At 39.6% G+C, this 16,550-nt stretch overlaps 1 protein-coding gene across 2 annotated transcripts in view; it reads right to left on the reverse strand.

The window, feature by feature from the left end:
- The window catches only part of gpc5a (glypican 5a), a 97,368-nt gene extending 81,880 nt beyond the window's left edge, over positions 1-15,488 (reverse strand). For both annotated transcript variants that reach the window (XM_053615043.1, XM_053615042.1), the window contains exons 1-3: positions 13,672-15,488; positions 11,480-11,732; positions 8,151-8,312 (exon numbers count right to left, since the gene is read on the reverse strand). In XM_053615043.1, the coding sequence (XP_053471018.1) occupies positions 8,151-8,312; positions 11,480-11,630 (313 nt within the window). In that variant the 5' untranslated portion in view covers positions 11,631-11,732; positions 13,672-15,488. The remainder of the gene's footprint in view (positions 1-8,150; positions 8,313-11,479; positions 11,733-13,671) is intronic.
- Between the last annotated feature and the right edge of the window lie 1,062 nt (positions 15,489-16,550).

The raw sequence follows: 16,550 nt of genomic DNA on the forward strand, positions 1-16,550 counted from the left end.
CCAGAACCTTCAAGCTAACTGTCCCTCAGTTGTGGAATGAACTTCCAACCTCAATCCGGACCACAGTATCTGTCACTATCTTCAAAAAACAACTAAAGACCCACCTCTTCCGTGAACACTTAACTACCCCCTAAAATACCAACCCCACATTATCCTTTAAAAAACAACAACAAAAAAAGTACTCTGGCTCTTACACCTCTACTCTGCGCACTTTGCTTCTCTAGAACTCAATTAAAAGATCTTGTACGGTAGCAGTACTTGTATTGTTCTCCGCTTGATATCGCTTTGCTTGTATTTCATCATTTGTAAGTCGCTTTGGATAAAAACATCTGCTAAATGAATAAAAATATAAATGTAGTTTTACTTTCCAAAATGTCTCGACAGTTTCCGTGGTCACAGATAAGGTTCTCTAAACACAGAGGTCTCAGTCGGTCTGCTTTCTAATCTTAGTGTCTCTCCAGCGTGCCCCCAACCCCCCACCCCTCCCTTGACCTTTTTCTTTCTTAATTTGACCATTTCTTCCTTCCCTCTTTCTTCCCAACCTTTTTTATTATTACCTTTCTTTCATTTATTTCACCCTTCATTCCTTTGTTAATTATACATTTCATCCTTTCTTCCCAACCTTTTTATTATTATTTTTACCTTTCTTCCTCTTTAATTGCACTTTCCCTAATTTGATTGTTTTTTTTTCACCATTTTCAGAACCCCTCCCTTTTTTGTTCTTTCTTTCCTTCCCACAGTCTGTCTTTCTTGTTAAGTTTAAAGATTTTAAACTGCATCTCTTAAAACTGTACTTTCCATCTCTCCATCATGTTGTTTGCCATGCTGGTCATAATCACTGTGGGGGAAAAAAAAAATGTGTGTGTGATGTTTGGTGTGTATTTAACAGAGCGATGTAAGTCAGTCATATGACTCTTGTGGTTTAGCCGGTTTCCACTTAACACGTGTTCATATGGCAGGGAAAATAAAGAGATAAAACGGAGAAAAAAAGGATGAAAGGAAACTTGATTTGTGATGGGGAATTTGCCACAAAGGTTTTGTATGATAATGTGTGGTAGAATTTTGAATTAATTATTCATTGTTAATACACTTGTTTACAAAGTGTAAGGAGATTTTGAATCTCAATGTAAATACTAAATAAAAGTGCGTAATGAGATGCAACCCTCTTGTCCATTGTATTGGCCATTTCATGATTCACAGTTTCAGTGCATCCTCAAGTGATCAAGGCTCCTCCTGTATTCCCTGTGAAGCCTACTGAAAGCACGGTGGAAGTGTAGCACTAAGTAAACAAGTTTCCAAAAAATATCAGCTAAAAAGAGTTGGTCTATGCTTGCGTTAGACCAATCAGCAATGATCAGTATATTAAGCTCCACCCCCAAATAGTTCCTGGTTTAGAGAACAGCGCCACTTCCAAAATAAAAAAGTTAAAATCATTCTAGTTGCCTTCAGTGGCAACACAACTAAGGTAAAAGATAATTAAATAAAAAATAAAAAGTCCTAAGTTCGTTAAAATATCATCTAACAAAAAGGATACGGGTTCCCCCCCAAAAAGATCTTGAAGTTCCTTGAGAGAGTTTGTAGATTCCTATAAAAGTTCCTAGATTTCTGTACTGGATGCTGGGTTCCTGAAAAAGCTCCGATTCTAAATGTGACTGGTTCTTGGGTTCCAGGAAACATGCTATGTAGCTGGGCTTCAATCAACGTTCCCCCACAGACTTGGGGGGACAAGGGGGGGGGGGGGGTACCTACAAACAGTTTCCCGGATTCTGAAGAAGTCTCATTGTTCTGGAAAACACTGCTCAGTTCTTGAAAACAGTCCAGGGTTCAGTAGTTCAGTTCAGTAGTTAAAAAAAATAAATAATTAAAAAGCATCCTGATAAATTTCCTGGGGAAAAAAAAAACTCCTAGGAAAAAATGATTCTATATTCTTCTAATGATTTGAGTTTATGACATTTCCAAAAATGTCTATAGAAACGTGTTAAGATTTTTATTTATCTTTTTTTTTTTTTTTTTTTCCAAGTTTTAATGTTGAACCCTCAAAGGGATTATGTTTTGTTTCTCTGGTGGAAACCATGCATGTTCTACGTATACAGAACTCTACAACGTTTTTGGCTCCCTATCAGAAAGGGTTCCGAGTAGAAGCTTTTTATGAAGCTAAAAACTAGTAACTATCCCAAGAACCCTTTAAGAACCTTTCTATAGTGGCATCTGACCAGGGGACACAATCCTCCCAAGCAACCGTGTTCCATGTTGTTGTCTAAACCGGACTACACGACATGGCATCTACGCTAAGCGAAGAAATCCTCCAACAGGATTAGACATCAATCGTTCTCCAGTCCTGCAGTACTCCATTTTCTCAGCTACATGATCCAGTTAGTTAACGAGTGCGAGTTAATTAGGAGACAGAGGAGCCGCTCCACTGAGAGGCGAGAAAATCCGTTAAGAGTTAATCACTTAATGTCCCACTCGCCCAATTCAATTACACCGAGCGCGCTCTGTTTCCAGCACAGGCGATGTTAATGAAACACAGCCGCTCGGCGCTAGTAGGACGATGGAGGAACAATAACGAATCGACTCATTACCAGCAGACCCCCGTGATTTTTCTTATGAAGATCTTACTTTATGTCTCGCTCACACACACACACACACAATAATAAAACAAATTAAGTGTGTTCATTATTCTTGCCAGCAGGTCATCCTTATCAGCATCTTAACGAAGACAGGATGCTTTTGCTCCCTTACAACAGGTGGAGGACGGTGCAGTGTGCCGAGATTAACAGCCCACTGTTACAAAGCACCGACACTGGAGACTCCTTCCTTAAATGTTAAACGTCTTACAGAAAACATCCCCATATCAACAATTACACATTTTACAATTACACTGAATTCCGTTACCGTAGAAATAACACTAGAATGACTGCAGTGCAATTTACAGCTGCACTGACCAATCAGGATTCAGAATCAATTCACGCTTGCTGGTCGAAGAGAAATAAGTATTCCACGGCTACAGAAAACGTGATACGATGTCCAGTTTATCTGACTGTGAGCACAGCCACATCACCCCAGACTCATTCTGCTAATCAGTGCTGCAGTGACGCCGCAGTGTGTCCTTGTGTACTGTACAGCTCACACTTCAGAAATACATTCTTAATTACTGGATTTAGAGTATGTTTGTGTGTGAGAAATTACAGGGGGGGAAAAAGCTGTTTGCATGAAGTTTGTTGCTAGTGCAAGATTGCGTGTGGGTGGATTTAGGAGTCAGTCTGGTGTTACAGACAGCCATTATAATCTCACACATACACAGAGTGACCGAGAGAAATAAAGAAAGAGAGACAGAAAACATTACGACTGAAAGACAAATTCTTCAACCTCGGTCCTACGTTCTACATCCATCTCTCTTTTTGTCTCTTTCCAGTTCTCATGGTGAAAGAATGCACTGTTTTTGAACCCTGTTATTTTGCGTGAGGAGATGTGGAGCTCCTGACCGAGGTTACTAAGTGTGTGTTTTCGTGTGTGTATGTGAGAGAGAGAGAGAGAGAGAGAGAGAGAGAGAGAGAGAGAGAGAGAGAGAGAATGATTGAATGCGTGTCGGAACTCTTGCAAAGAGAGGAGGATAAGACTACAGCCTAGACTACACAATGGTATATTAATAAGGCTCTGCCATGAGACATTAAACATGCTAGATAGTTCTAGATTCTGTGTCGTGTACACATTTTCTGTACATAGTATAGAGTCATAAGCTATAGAGTTAAGCCAATTTGTCCCAAGCTGGTAAAGTCTGAGTGAAGTCCAGAGTTCCTAGCGCTAGCATCTGAGTCAAGCCCAGAGTCTCAAGCAATGGAGTCCATGTCAAGTTCTACATTGCTTGATCAAGAGTCCGAGTTGAGTCCAGAGTCCTAAGAATCTATAGTTAAATTCCGGTGCGTTGATTCTAGCTTTGGTCGATAAAGTCCATAGACCTAGTGTCTGAGTCAATCCAGAGTCCTAAGCTGTTGAGTCTAGCACGTATAGCACTAGAGTTCACGGTCATAACTGTAGAGTCCAGGTCCGGACTCCAGAAAGGGATTTGGCTTTAAGATAGGCTGTTTTCAGCTATGCAGCATTCTTTAGTCCACTTTTATAAACCACATAAGCCTGCTTGAGACAGTGAACAACTCCGCGGAACCATTCGAGGCGTGCAGATTGCACAGTGCTAAACTGGAAGCCATACTTGTTAGCTTCATTAGCCTTGTGGCTCACATAGGCTTTAAATACAGTTTCACTGCTGTGGGGAATTCCCATCTGAAAGAAATTCTCTTGGGAATGGGACGTGTCTGTCTCTCGCGCTCACTCTCTCTCACACACACACAGCCACCCACATGGCTTTTCCGTGTCCTGCCACTAAAAGCAATTAGTTGAAAATGTGAGACAAAGAGACACATGCATAAATAAGAGCCAGATGCTGCCAGTGAGACTTAATCAAACCCAAAGTGACAGCAAGCAGAGTGGCACATTAGAGTATCAGTCATGCATGTAACGCGCTATTTATCAACATTACGCATTCAAGAGGACTAAAGACGTGCACCAGTTAACAATGTGTCCCTGTGTCCACAGGCTATGGACTTGGACAATATAAACATCCCGATGGAAATGGGCACCCGCTGTCCCTTTTCATGCTTGTAGAAAACAGGATTCGCAATATTAACATTGTGTGATTAGTAGTATTGTATGGTTAGATAAATATAAGAAGTATTTAAAAAAAAAATAAAATGACATGCAGAGTCACCAAGTAACACTGGCTAAACATTGTTCAAATTTAGTGATTGGACCACTTTTCCAGATAAGATTTAGCTTAACCAATAAGCCTTTTATGCGGACAGTGTAAAGAGACAGTGGGACTGGAAACGAGACGGAATAAGTCAGTAACGTCAACATTTACTTCCGGTCTGTTGGAAAAATGAATTGAAAAGCACTCAGTGTGGCTAAAGTTACATTGTAGCATTCACTGCAAACCCAGCTTTAAAAGAAAATAAAGGGTCTATTGAAAGAGATGTACAAATATTATACATATTATAATGTTATACACTTAGATTTAAAATTTACAGATATACAGAAAGCAGAAAACAATGGCTAATACAGCAAACATCCACAATAAGTGTAGTGTGTGATCAATGTTAGCCTTGCTGAATGTTAATATTTTGGGATTGGCAACATCAAACTGTTAGATAAATATGATTTTAAAAAAGGATTCCTCAGAGAAATTGAGCATTTGCTCAATTGTACCAACATTTTCTTGGAAAACACTAAACTGAGTAAAATGACAAAAACAACAATTAAATCTGAAAGCTAATGCTGTCCAATGAAGCTAAAGACGCACTTAGCATTCATTCAGGGTATTAGCATGTGCCAGAAAACAGAACTTTAAATTCCAAATAAACAAACATGTAAGACTTTGAGGCTGTCTCAGTGTTAATGCTAATGGTGCCACAAACCTTAGCTAATTCGGAGTTTTAGCATACAATAAGCTGTGAAACCTCGATGAATACAGATATACAAATAAGTAAATATATATACACACAAATGTATATACATGAATCAATCATTTGGCCAGTTGTGCCAAATGAACCCAGATGATGCTTTTAACGTTAGTTCATTTAGCTAATGTTGTCTAAACATGATTAGCTAATATTAGCTAAACATAATTCTGATTTTAAGGCTATATGAATACAAATGGAGCAACAACAAAAAAAACACTACAGAAACACACTTGGGTCATTCTGATGGCATACTTAAGCATAATAAAAATGTTACAACTAGTGAAACAATCAAATAAAGCAGATTGTGAAGCTTTAATTTATTTATTTTAAAACATTAGCATGGCATAACACCAGTGAAGTATGGAACAGAATATTATAACTTGAAAACTGAACAAATTCATTTTGAGATTTTGAGGCTAAACAAATGCGAATGCAGCAAAAGCCAAGAGGTGAGCTTAGCGTTAGTAATATAGCTAATTAGCATGTGTAACAAACCAGGTGTTATAGTCTTTCAGGAACACCATTACAGAGAACCATGTAGATGCCTCAGTAATAAAGCACACTCCGAATAAAGCACACTCTGGGGGAAGGGGGGGGGGTGTTGGGGGGGGCTGGGTGTAACCTTTTCTTTTGCATTCAGTCATCCCTCCATGGAAACCAAAACGATTATTTTGTCTCACCTGCTGTGTATCGGCTGCTTTTTCCTCAAAGCCTTTGTTTTTTTGTCTGACAGGCCGCGTTCCAGATCAAGTGTCCTTCAGGTTACCAGATCAGAATACCGTGAAAGCTTAGGCAAACACGGACGACCGGACCGTCACTGACCAAAACGAAAGTGGAAAAACCCGCCTCGTAGCTAGCAGTCGTGTTGGTATTTGCTTTTGTTGGAGTTTTGTTTGAGTGTGTGACATTTGAGTGGTTAAAGTGTTACGGGTATGGACACTAGCTAAGCTCGCGAAGCTAAAAATCAGGGCTGATGTGACTTGCTAGTACGTAGCTGTTATTTTATACAGCAATATAAAAGACACGTAACTGAAAATGAGAGAATTGTTAAGAACGTCAACATTTACCTCAGATGTGTCAGAAAATGACAAAATACTGTACAATTAAAATTATTCTGCAACTACTGTTAAATCGGACGCTAACCTAATTTAACTGAATGCAATCTGACATAAGCCACATCATAGTTAAAATGAACCGGCTAAATAAGCCACCTCAACGTTTACATAGCTAGCTTATGTAACTAAAGTACTAGCCTAACTTACTAGCATCCAAAGGCAACAACTTTCCTTAGTATTGAGCAAAGCATTATATATGTGCGTCACAGGTTGGACGTGTGTTTACTCACAGGTGTGCGAGTGTGGCAGATGAGCTCATGAGCGTGTTTGTCTAATAGGTGATCAACCATGCTTCAGTTGTCCTCATGAGCTAAAAGCTAAATGTTAAACCAATGCTGACAGCCAACTGATGAGTTGCGAGAGACAGTGGTGGAAAAAAAACAAAGCAAAAAAAAACATGTTGAGACAGATACTGAAATGGAGCAGCTGAGAAACAGCGCGTGGGACGGATATAGAAAGAGGACAAATATGTAAAGAACACGCAGAGACGATAATCTAGATATGAGACTGATAAAGTGCACAGGGACAAATACACTGATGTTAAGAGAGAGACCGAGATACAGAGGGAGTCAGAATGGCCTATGGGTGGTAAATTACAGGTTCTTTTTTTTTTTTTACCAGGACATTTGATTTGAGGTTAAAAGGAATGCACAAGTGTGTGTTTTCACAGTCACAGAAACATCTCATCATGAGCCATTAGCCTCCCAGAATGCAACTTAAGTGCCTTAAAATTACCACCACTGGGCCCTGTAATACACACAAAAGCACAGAGGGACAAACAAACCTTCAGGTGGAATTGTAGGACCAAAAAACAAAATATCCAGAACGTCCTACATTCTGTTGAAGTCCTCGATCAGCCATTTTTGGTGTTTGAAGACAGTTAATTGAGCTTCAATGCTATCATGCTATAATGCTTGTTACATTCTTGTTGGGTAATGTTGAACCATGGACATGGAACTTAAGCTAGATTAAAACCGAGAGTGACTATTTATACCAACTATGTAAAGACACAGTGGAAATGAGAATCATCTGGAAGTACCTCTGATGTGTTGCTAAATGACCGAGAAAAGACTCAAATATTACACTTAATATCAAGTGCTAACCAACTAAAATAGGTTGTACCACATTGAGAATGATCCACTTTGTTGGAAACAATGAGTTTATAAGATACCTATTAGGTATACCTACAATATACCTACAACCTATTAGGCTGTATTAGGTGTTGGTTACATTAGCCTTCAAGCACCAGTGCAAAACTAAAGGAGACAGACAGCAAATCATTAAGGAGGACATTTTTGATCGATCTGATCCAATCTAAGAAGTCCTGATCCAAATAAGCCAACTGACCCAATTTAACCTGCCACAATCTGGCCGAATCCATTGAAAACCTCATACAACCAGATTAAATCAGCTACAGATTGACCTGACCTGACAATCTCAGCCCAAATAAAGAGGCAAGCACAGATCAAGCCTAAGGCAAGATTGACAAAGGGTTCTGACCCGGTCTGATCTCATTCACCTTGTAAAGCGGCAATATTTTGTGTGATGAGGAGCTTCAGGTTGTAGCTGAAGGTCTGCAAAAGGTTCTGGATGTCCTGGCGCACTGCTGTCTGGTACTGCTCCTCCACCTTCCTCGTGCAGCAGGTCACATCACGGCTAAGACACACCTGAAGATCCGATGCTGTCAGAAGTGAAAAAGGAAGGTTTTTTTTTTGCGGATATGTACACATACATCAGACCAACAGACCTCTTATTTAATGACATGTTCCCAATATGTACTGGGCTTGAGTGTGCATGAGGATCTATCAAGCTGATGTGCGTATGTATGTGTCGTGCACCCTTTACCACCAAATAATGCAGTATGATTCATTAGCAAATCCAAACCCACGACTACTCAGATTCTAGATGTTTGCATGTTGGGTTATGATCACATCCTATCTATAGAGCAGTGGTCACCAACCCTGTTCCTGAAGATTTACCTCCCTGAAGACATTAGCTCTAACGATAATCATGCCCACCTGACCATCTAATCATTGCCTTAAGAAGTTCTTGATCAGCTCAAACGGGTGTGTTAGATTTGAGTTGGAAATGAAACCTGCAGGAAGACAGATCTCAAGGAAGAGGGTTGGTGTCCATTGCTATAGAGTGTGAGTGGAATCCATGGTTGCTAGATCTGGAGTCCTAATCAAGTCCAGAGTCTGCAGTCCTAGAGTCTGATTTGAGTGGTCCCAAGCCATAGAATCGGAGTCGGGTCTAGTACCCCAAGCTGTGTCAGAACTGAGACCAGGGTTTCTAGATCTCGAGTCTACTCAAACCCATATTAGTTATTCCTAGAGTCAGGTTCATAGTCCAAAGCCATAGAGCCAGAGTCAAGTACAGAGTCCCAAAGTTGTAGCATGTGAGTTGAGTCAAGAGCTCTGGAGTCCAAGCTGTGCCCAGAGTCTCTAGACCTAAAATCAATCTGGAGTCCCAAACCATAGAATCCAAATCATCTCTAGTGTCCCAAGATCATTTCTAGCTCTAGGATCCAAGTCAGGTCCAGACTCTGTAGACCTAGAGTCCAAGCTGAATTACAAGCCATAGAGTGCTAGTCAAATACAGAGTCCCAAACTATAGTCATTGTCAAAAGTCCACTGTCTCAAGCTGTAGAGTCCAAGTTGAGTCCCAATCCATAAAATCCAGTTATGGCACTAATTAGGGTGTACCGTTCCATTACATTGCACCCTATACAGTGCACAAAGAAAGTGAATAGAAAGCTATTTCAGATTCAACCTAACTTATGTATGGCATATTTTTCTTGAATCATCAAGCTCTTTAAAATTTTTTTTTTTTTAAAAATCAGCAATGTGGGGAAAATAAAAACAGTCAGTCTAAAAGATGAAACTGTTGGGTAAAACTGTGTTGGCTTTTAAATTTATGTTTAAAGGTAATTATGTAGAACCCTACAAAGTTTCCTTCTTCGATCCAAAGAAGCTGTGAAGAAGCATTTTTCTCTTTTGGTTCTCATTATAGCAAGGACACCAGCATACTTTCATCTAGCACCTTTAATGGTGGCTAGATGGGCAACCCTTAAAGGTAACGCTTAAAGGTTCTATGTAGACCCCTACAACAGACTTTCCTTTCAGAAAAATTTCCAAGTACAACACCTTAAGAAGGACAAAACCATTAACCATCCAAAGAACCCATGAAGAGCTCTTTTCTCTAAATGTGCAGCATGAAAGCATACAGTCAGCAGAACATCTTGTTCCTGCTTATCTCTTGGAGTGATATCATCAAGGCTAGCAACAACTCCTTGTACACAACACACTCACACTCCTCTGAATGCAGGTCAGCCATGCAGCAGCGAGTTTGAACATGAACTGGTGCACGTGTGTGTTAAAAAAAAAAAAAAAAAAAAAAAACCCACATGCATCAAACGTTTATCTTTCAGAGAGCTTTTCCATCGCTGAATCAGAAACGCAGATGTCATGTTTTTGAAGATCAACACACATGGCGTCAGTTGTGGTTTTCAAATTAAAATCGTCCCCCCCCCCGATTGTCATCTCCTCCTCGTCTGCTACTCATCCAGATAATCTGAGACGATGAGCCTCGGGGCAAGGTTTTCACTCCTGCTTGAACCTCCACCCAAACGTTTCAGATTCAGACGGATTTATTTTCACAAAGCGGAGAAACGTCACCTTTCTACACCGCGCTTACATGACCCGACACGGCCCGATACTGAGTGGGGAAAAATGCAAACATTACGCTCATGGATACAGAAAGCACACTTGTGAAATCTGCTTCATGGATCCATCAGATATTCAGCTGCATCTTGAGAAGATCAAAAATTCAGGTTCACTCTACAATCAATCAGAGTAAAATTTGCGACTAGAGATGTAATTAAAGCAGAGTTCTAACCGCACCAACGACCTTAACCGGTCCATCACGCCAACATTGACTTGCTCCGCTCAATTATTCTCCTGCACAAGGCATCCTGATGCTCCTCTTGGGCACCTCGTCTTCTCGGGGTGCTTCAAAGCATTCAGATACATTGAGTGAATAGAGCTTACAAGTACTGCAAGCATGCCCCTTATCATATCAACGCCCCTTATTCTAACCACAGTTCATCATAATTTTACATTCCAGCTGGTGCAGACGCTGTACTCCCAATCAAACGGACCAGCTCTCCAATCAGTTATGTAATACACCCTAATAGTCAAGTACGGTGTTACGATATGTTGTCGTCTAGTGTTTACTGGTTAGTAAGAAGCTGTTACCCAGCTGAACGCATCACACCATTCCAACCGTAGTCCTGAAATACAGTCTCTTGAAGAACGGGTGTGTACGTGTTTTTCTTGTTGTCGGGCAGAAATTAAACAGTGCCAAACCCGGACATGAAGCCCTGCTTATCTCATCCTGAGGAGATGGAAGGATAAAACAGCTTAGACTTGAAAACTCCTAAACTTCACATAGATAAAAGAATTTACTGATCAAATCTTTGGGCCCTCACAAGTGTAGGCTGCAATGAACCTTGCAACAAGGACACAGCTCAAAGTGGAACAGCAGCCGCAAAAAAACCAAACACTAACCATTACAGGGTTCTAGCAGTACACTACCTGAAGGAAAAAGAGGGCATGAAAAGAGCTAGAAGGAAAGAGTTTAAAATCAGAGCTGTTAATTGGTTGGCTGCTGCAATTAACATTATGACATCATAAGCTGGTAGATGAAATTGTCTCAATGGGAACGTTCCATAGTTTAATCTGCCTCTTACCTCTTTCAGTTGTGTGTGTGTGTGTGTGTGTGTGTGTGTGTGTGGGGTATTGTCTCTTAACCTCTACCAGATGTGTGTATTGCAATGCTGTCCCTTACCTGTCCCAGGTGTGTCTAGTACACCAGTTGTTGCATCGATCTGCTGCAGCTGCAGAAGTTTGCGCACGCCATCGCAGCTCATCGTGTTTTGTTGCGTTAACTCTGTGAGAGCAGCAAGCCAAAAACACACCAACCACCACCAGCTCTCCATTTTATCTACAACAACAACAGCCCAGCTGCAGTAATGACTCTGTTCAGAGGAAATCCAGGTGTGTCGGAATCCTTGATCCACTCACAGGTGATCCTCCAAATACTGCACAGGATCAGAGGAAAAGCCACATTAAAGCGGAGCATAACTTCAGTGAAACTTTCACTACGTCACAGTTCATTTCTAAGCCTAGCATGTCCTGATGTTTCTGAGTGACAGGTACGGTTGAAGTCATAAGTTTACATACACCCTGCAGAACCTGCAAAATGTTCATATTTAAACAACTATCACAAAACAAACAGTCGTTGATCATCCAGGTAACACACAGTGTTAGGAATCAAGCGTGTGTAAACTTTTGAACTGGTTCGTTTGTATAAATTCAGTAATTATCGTGTCTTGTGGACTAAATAAATACAAAATATTTTTATTTAAAATGCATTTCTTTATTTAAAATGCATTTCTTTTTATATCCCTATTTTTTATAGTGTACTTTTTCTTTTTTTTTTTTGCCTTTTTGCAGATTCTACAGAGCATATGTACATTTAGGATCTCAAGTGTATAAATAAATCTTAGAAGAACCATATTAAACTTCAGAAACCTTAACATGATTAACCCCAGAAGACCACTTGAAAATCCCTTTTAATCTTCAGAAAAAGCTTTATGAAACCTACCCTGCTGGAAAACAACAAAAAAAAAAATTCTAATGGTTTCCATTACAAACCATCAGCTACCCATTAAAACCATGACCATTACGTGTCCTTAAACGGTATCCACTAAACATAACATGCCAGCAACAGATGGCAACAAATTACCAGTACAGACCCACAGGAACCACTACAGTTTGCATTAAAACCAATACAATTCCCATTACAACCATCAAAACAATTACAAATTCTAAGAGGGTTTCTATGATTTTTTTTAAGCAGGATCATAAGATCCTAATGAATGCTTAAATAAACCTTGCAATTGCTGTTAAACAAAAAAAAAAGTAAACACAAAGGTTAGATTAAAGCTTAAAGAAAAACAATTCATTAAACAAAAACGATTCACTAAATCTTTAAAAATGGCCATGACTTGATAAACATTCGAATTGATTTTCAAGCGATTCATTAAATCTTAACTTGTCAGCGAGCCTTAAACATGACTAATGAAACAAACAAAACAACCCATTAACAAAACAAGAACACAATTGATTCAAGGCGCCGGAAAATGATTCATTAAACCTAAAACCGAACATCATTATACTAATTAAGTTATACTAAACCTCAAGAAATGATTCACTTAACAAGTAAACAAATAAACAAGACATTAAACCTTAAAATGACTCATTTAACCTACAAATGATTCATTAGTCCTCAAATGATTCATTTCACCTGATAAAACTGATAACAGCTGCTTCAGAGCTCATTTGATCATAATTTTACCACAGGAAATATTTCCTAAACTGCAAACAAACCACAGACGCTGCATTATAGCTTCATAAAGATTCACTAAACCAAAAACTATTTATTAATACCTCAAATTGATCCATTAAACTTAACAAAAACGGTGAATAAAACCACCAAAAATATTCTTAAAATAAAATCAATGAATATGAAAAAGTTTCTTAAGAAAAAAAAGTGACTTTTTTTTTTACTCAAAAATGATTCCCTTAATAAAGAAAAGGTTCATTAAACATATGAAAGTGCCATAGTAACGCTCAAAATTAAAAGTGATCAACCTGAAAAGTTTTGTTCCAGTTTTGAATAAATCTCAACTTTTGGTTTAATATTGATAAATAATGCTTTAAAACTTCCGGAAAATCTCTTAAACCTCAAATCAACTCATCAGAAGAGCTGCAGAGATACATATAGCTGCTTTAATCCTCACTAGAGCAACTTTAAGCCTTTTTTTTTTTTTTTTTTGCTAAAAACCATCAAAATTGTATAAAACCTCAGAAGTTACTTTAAACATCAGCAAACCACACTGAAGTCTCAGGAAAGACACACAAATGTTGAGGAAATCTCAAGAGCTTTACTAAAAGATCAGAAAATCAGGACTATACCTCAGATGACGTGCATTAAGTCTCACACGGCGCAGTAACAACCAGTACACACACACACAGTTTTAGTGGAGCTGTCAAAGCAACATGGGCGGTGTCCTGGAATTGTCCCCGCCTCCTCCAGCTCCTCCTCACACTGACCATTTCTCTCGCCCGCTCTCACTCACACACATCCACAACAAGGTCTAAACACACACAAGATAGTGTAGCTATCTATCAGGGCCACTTGCGCACTCCAACACACTTCTGAGATTTCAAACACTGCTCTTTCCTGAAGTAACATTTTCATCAGTCACTCATCCACAAAGCTTTCCCTCCCCCGTGTTGAACTTCCTGAAGATCAGAGCGGAGCCTAGTGGACAGGAGAGAGAAGCACAAGCAAACAAGGGAAGAGGAAGGGGAAAGAAATAAGGATGGGCAGAAATTTAAGGAAAGAAGGATGGGAAGAAACTGACAAACAATCAGAAAGGAGTGAGAGGAGAAAAGGGAATTAAAGTACAAAAAGAGGAACGATGGAAGATGGGAAAGGGTGGAAAGCAAGGACGGACTCGGAGGTGCGGGTGAAAAAGGGACAAGGAAGATGAAAGAATGGAGAAAGGAATGAATGGCAGCCCGTATTAGAGTTCACAGTGTTGTTTTTTGTGATTGTTGAGGCCAAAACTGCGATTTTGAAGTCTTTTTTTTTTTTTTTTTTTTAAATGTTGTGATGCAAGGGCGCACAGTGGCTTAGTGGTTAGCACATTCACCTCACACCTCAAGGGTCAGGGGTTCGATTCCCACCATGTGAGGAGTTTGCATGTTCTCCCCGTGCTGCAGGGGTTTCCTCAGTTTCCTCCCCTTCCTCCCCCAGTCCAAAGACATACATGGTACACTGATTGGCATCTCTAAAGTGTCTGTAGTGTTTGAATGTGTATGTAATTGTGCCCTGCGATGGATTGGCACCCTGTCCAGGGTGTACCCCGCCTTGTGCCCGATGCTCCCTGGGATAGGCTCCAGGTTCCCCGTGACCCAGAAAAGGATAAGCGGTATAGAAGATGGATGGATTTGTGATGCAAAATTTGCAGAAAATTACTCGAATTGGCGAAATTGCACAAAATAATTATGCGCGGTCTTTCACAGAGATGTTTGTTGGTAAATGAGACCTTTTAGCTGTACTCATGTTCGACGCAGGTGAATCGAAGAGGGCTTTGACTGAATGTGTTATTTGCGGAAAATCTGCTGAAATTTTGGAAGACTGCAAGCCCCTATGAATATTGCGGAATTTCCTTGATTGTGTGTTAATTTACGCAAACGCAAAACCGTGATATTCTAGAGGGACTGTAAAGGACAAAGTGAAAGGAAGGAAGTACAGAAGTATGAGGAAGAAAGGACCAGAAACAGGAAGGAAGGAAGGAAGAGGAATGAAAGAAAAAAAAAGAAAGTGCAGAAGTATGAGGAAGGAAGGAAGGACCAGAAAAAGATAGGAAAAAAATGGCAGTAAGGAAGAAAATAAAGGGACAGAAAGGAAAAAAGGAAGGTAGGATGGAAAGACAAAGGATGGTCCAAAAAAAGTAAGGGAGGTTGAAAAAGAAGGAAGAAAGGGTGCAGAGAGGAAGAATAAGACACTCAGATGGCCTAATAAAAATAATAATTCAGTCTACATAATAGTAAATTAATTAAAACAAAGTTATCCATCACATTTAGATAAAGAAAAGTGAAGAATGGCAAAAAGAGAGAGGAAACAGAGCAAAAAGAAATAAATAAAAGGAAAAGGAAATAAATGAGAATGAGAAAGACAAGAGGAAGGAAAGGAAGAGAGAGGAGGGAAAGAGGAGGGGAAAAAAGAGGATAAGAGGAATGAAAGAAGAAAAGTGGTAAAGGGGTAGGCTACTCAATTTGAAAGACATTCGGATGTCATAGTGTCCAGAAAGACCCTTAATCAGAATGAAACCTGACTTGGAACACAGCCATTTATAAAACACTTAAATAAGGTGGCAATTCCACCATTCTTACTGGATGAAACTTTATTTAAAAAAAAAAAAGGGGGGGGGGCAGATGGTTGTACTGATTTAGAGATTATGTATTTAACAAAAGCATTCTTTTGATTATTAGAAGCTTTAGTTTTTTAAAGCAGTTCTACGTTTGGTGAAAAGGAAACTATTTCACACTTCTGCACAGATGACCTGAGGTTCTGATTTTTAAAAAGGTATAAACCTTTATGGTAGAGTGCACACTGATGCACGAAGCTTATCGGTACAAACCCCAACTCACACATTAAACAAGCTTAAAGACATGTTTGCAGGTGTGCATTTGGAGCACAGCCCGTTAACCATCCAGGAATGCCTCATACTGTTCAACAGGTCAGCACCTTATTAGGTTAAAACTCAATTTGGAACGCAGCCATTTTGGTGACTTCGTGTAAGGGCCATTATTTTTAAAGGAGGCAATTTAAGACACTTTCACTGTGATAAAACTGCACACTGATCACATGCTGGGCCACTGGCACAAATATATTAATGTTCACTAGTCAGTGGCTCGGAAGACATTTTTAGGATAAAAGGAAAAGGCTTGATTTGGAATCGCGGCCTGTCGGACATTTGGAAAGGGTTGGAAAAGCGCATATTCAAGAATTCTGAGAAACATGGCAGATATTAGGATCATGGTGATACAATACTGTCAAGAAAAAATAACCATGATGTTTAACACTTTGGATCACAGGCTGTCAGGAAAAAAAAGGAAAGAAAATGTAAAACCATGCTTTATTACTTTAAGTCAATTTTATTTCCCATTTACACACCAACACAGATTTATTTACTCACACTAGATTTTGAAACAAACTGAAGCTCCGTTGGGCGTGCTGTGATCCACACTCCTGTACAGGCCGGGACAAGTGCAATACGTCT

Source organism: Ictalurus furcatus, chromosome 26 (genome assembly GCF_023375685.1).
Source record: "Ictalurus furcatus strain D&B chromosome 26, Billie_1.0, whole genome shotgun sequence".
In the NCBI taxonomy this organism is placed as follows: Eukaryota; Metazoa; Chordata; class Actinopteri; order Siluriformes; family Ictaluridae; genus Ictalurus; species Ictalurus furcatus.